At 47.4% G+C, this 1,909-nt stretch overlaps 1 protein-coding gene across 1 annotated transcript in view; it reads right to left on the bottom strand.

Annotated features, from left to right (window-relative positions):
* LOC104941466 (vegetative cell wall protein gp1-like) overlaps positions 1 to 1,352 on the bottom strand; it is a gene marked incomplete at its 5' end in the record, with an annotated part of 3,621 nt that extends 2,269 nt beyond the window's left edge. Inside the window, 2 exons of the mRNA XM_010766566.1 lie at positions 1 to 581; positions 1,260 to 1,352. The exon at positions 1 to 581 is cut by the window's left edge and continues 1 nt beyond it. Coding sequence (XP_010764868.1) covers positions 1 to 581; positions 1,260 to 1,352 — 674 coding nt within the window. The remainder of the gene's footprint in view (positions 582 to 1,259) is intronic.
* Between the last annotated feature and the right edge of the window lie 557 nt (positions 1,353 to 1,909).

Here is a 1,909-nt window from a genome sequence, read left to right as displayed (position 1 = left end):
GGAGTCAGGGCACTTTTACTTTCAGCCGTTGGAGTCAGGGCACTTTTAATTTCAACCGTTGGAGTCAGGGCACTTTTCCTTTCAGCCGTTGGAGTCAGGGCACTTTTACTTTCAGGTAATGGAGAGGGGGCTTTCGGAGCAGGTGATTTGGGCTCTGGGCTCGGGGTGGGTGCAGGTTTTGGATCAGCTGGACTCAGACTAAACTTAGGCTCAGGGGTTAAGGCTGGGCTGAGCTTAACATCTGCAGGTTTGGGCACGTCTAGCTTAATCTCAACTGGTGGATCCGGGGTTTTCGTGGGCTCGGGGGTTTTTGTAGGCTCAGGTGTTGGAGGGGCTTTAGTTTTAACTACTGGACTTGATTTTACTTCCACAGCAGGAGGAGTGCTTGGCTTGGACTCGGCAGCAGCAGCAGCGGGCGGGGGGCTTGGCGGGGCTTCAGAGACGCTTACAGCCACAGAGTCGAGGTTATGATCGGCGGCATCAGTGTCAGTGTCCAGAGGGAGGGCGGTGTTAAACCCAACGCCAGAGTCACTGGTGTCGAGGTTACCGATCCCAACCTCTTTAGAGGAAACCTCCAGACCCTGAGATTAAAACAGACAACAAGGTAAGGCAGGTGTATTTGGATCGCTTCCCTTTCAACAACAAGGCACTTCAAAGGGCTTTACAGAAGACATAAAAAGATGTTAGGACAAGGTAAATCAGACACAAAGGGATATAAATAGACACATAAATAAAATGGAAGGTTTTAATAAGAGGAGAAATTATTGAAACAGGTCCCAGCTCAGCTACAGTGCAGTGCAAGAAAGAGTCCAAAATGAAATGTAATTATAGGAAGAGGCAAACAGAAACTTTAGAAGGAGTTGTTTAAAAGAACGGAGATCCCGAGCACGTCTCTGGTCTTCTGGGAGTTTGCTCCAGATACTGCCCACTGTTTTTATTATAGTCAGGGCGGTAAGCAGGCCAGTCCCAGAAGACCTGAGAGGTTTTGGATGGTTCATAACATAGCAGCAGATCAAAAAATCTATTTGGGCTTTAAACCATTCATTGCTTCAACCAACAGGAGTAGATATAAAATGAATTCTTCACTGCAAAGATCTGAGACCTGGACTGATGCGATCCGCTCTGGTGAAGTGAGAGAGGACTCTAGCAGCAGCATTCTGAATAAACTGCAGCCGTCTGAACGCAGGAAATAGTTTAGTCAATTCAGACATTATTAAAACCTCTCAAAGACTTAAGAAAGAAATGTTAAATATCCTTACTTTGATATCCACCTCAGTGCTCTGGGACTTCTCTGTGTTGTCGGCCTGGGAGTGCTTGGAGTCTTCACTGAGTTTGGTGATGTTCTTGACCACCTGAGAAAATGCACATAGACAAGAGTAGTCATGTAATGATATCAGGATAAGGCACGTTCACACCAAGTACTTTTCCCACAAAGGTTCCTGATAACTCTTTAGTTCTCATGAACTAAGTACAGATCGCGTTCACACCGGCAATTAGTTCCTGGGGGTGGATTAGGCAAATGAAGCCGCTGACGTCACTTCTTCTTCTTCTGCTTTGGGTTTACTGGCAACCCGCAAACAACTTCACGGCGTATACTGCCGCCCGGAGTCCCCGGCCGGAAGTCCCCGGAGTTGGGGACTGGCTTCAGTAGAAGCTGCTGGGACTCCCTGAAGCCTTCCGAGTAAATCGCCAGAACGCCGACACCTCCTCATCTCCACCGCTCCCATGTTTTATTTTGTGTTGTCATAAGTTAGTCTCTCTGCGTTTCTGCGCTGGGCTAATGGTAATGCTAATAATGCAATGCGAGGATAATAAAATGGCTGCTTCACAAAACATTTTAGAGTTTTACGGGACGTGGTTTGCAATTCGCCCAGCCAATCAGAACTGGGGCACTTTTTTCCCCCAGGAA

The sequence above is a fragment of the Notothenia coriiceps genome, unplaced genomic scaffold (genome assembly GCF_000735185.1).
Source record: "Notothenia coriiceps isolate Sejong01 unplaced genomic scaffold, NC01 NC01_scaffold00003396, whole genome shotgun sequence".
NCBI classification, from domain to species: Eukaryota; Metazoa; Chordata; class Actinopteri; order Perciformes; family Nototheniidae; genus Notothenia; species Notothenia coriiceps.
Note: the sequence above shows the minus strand (reverse complement) of the source record. Positions and strands in the feature narration are given on the sequence as shown.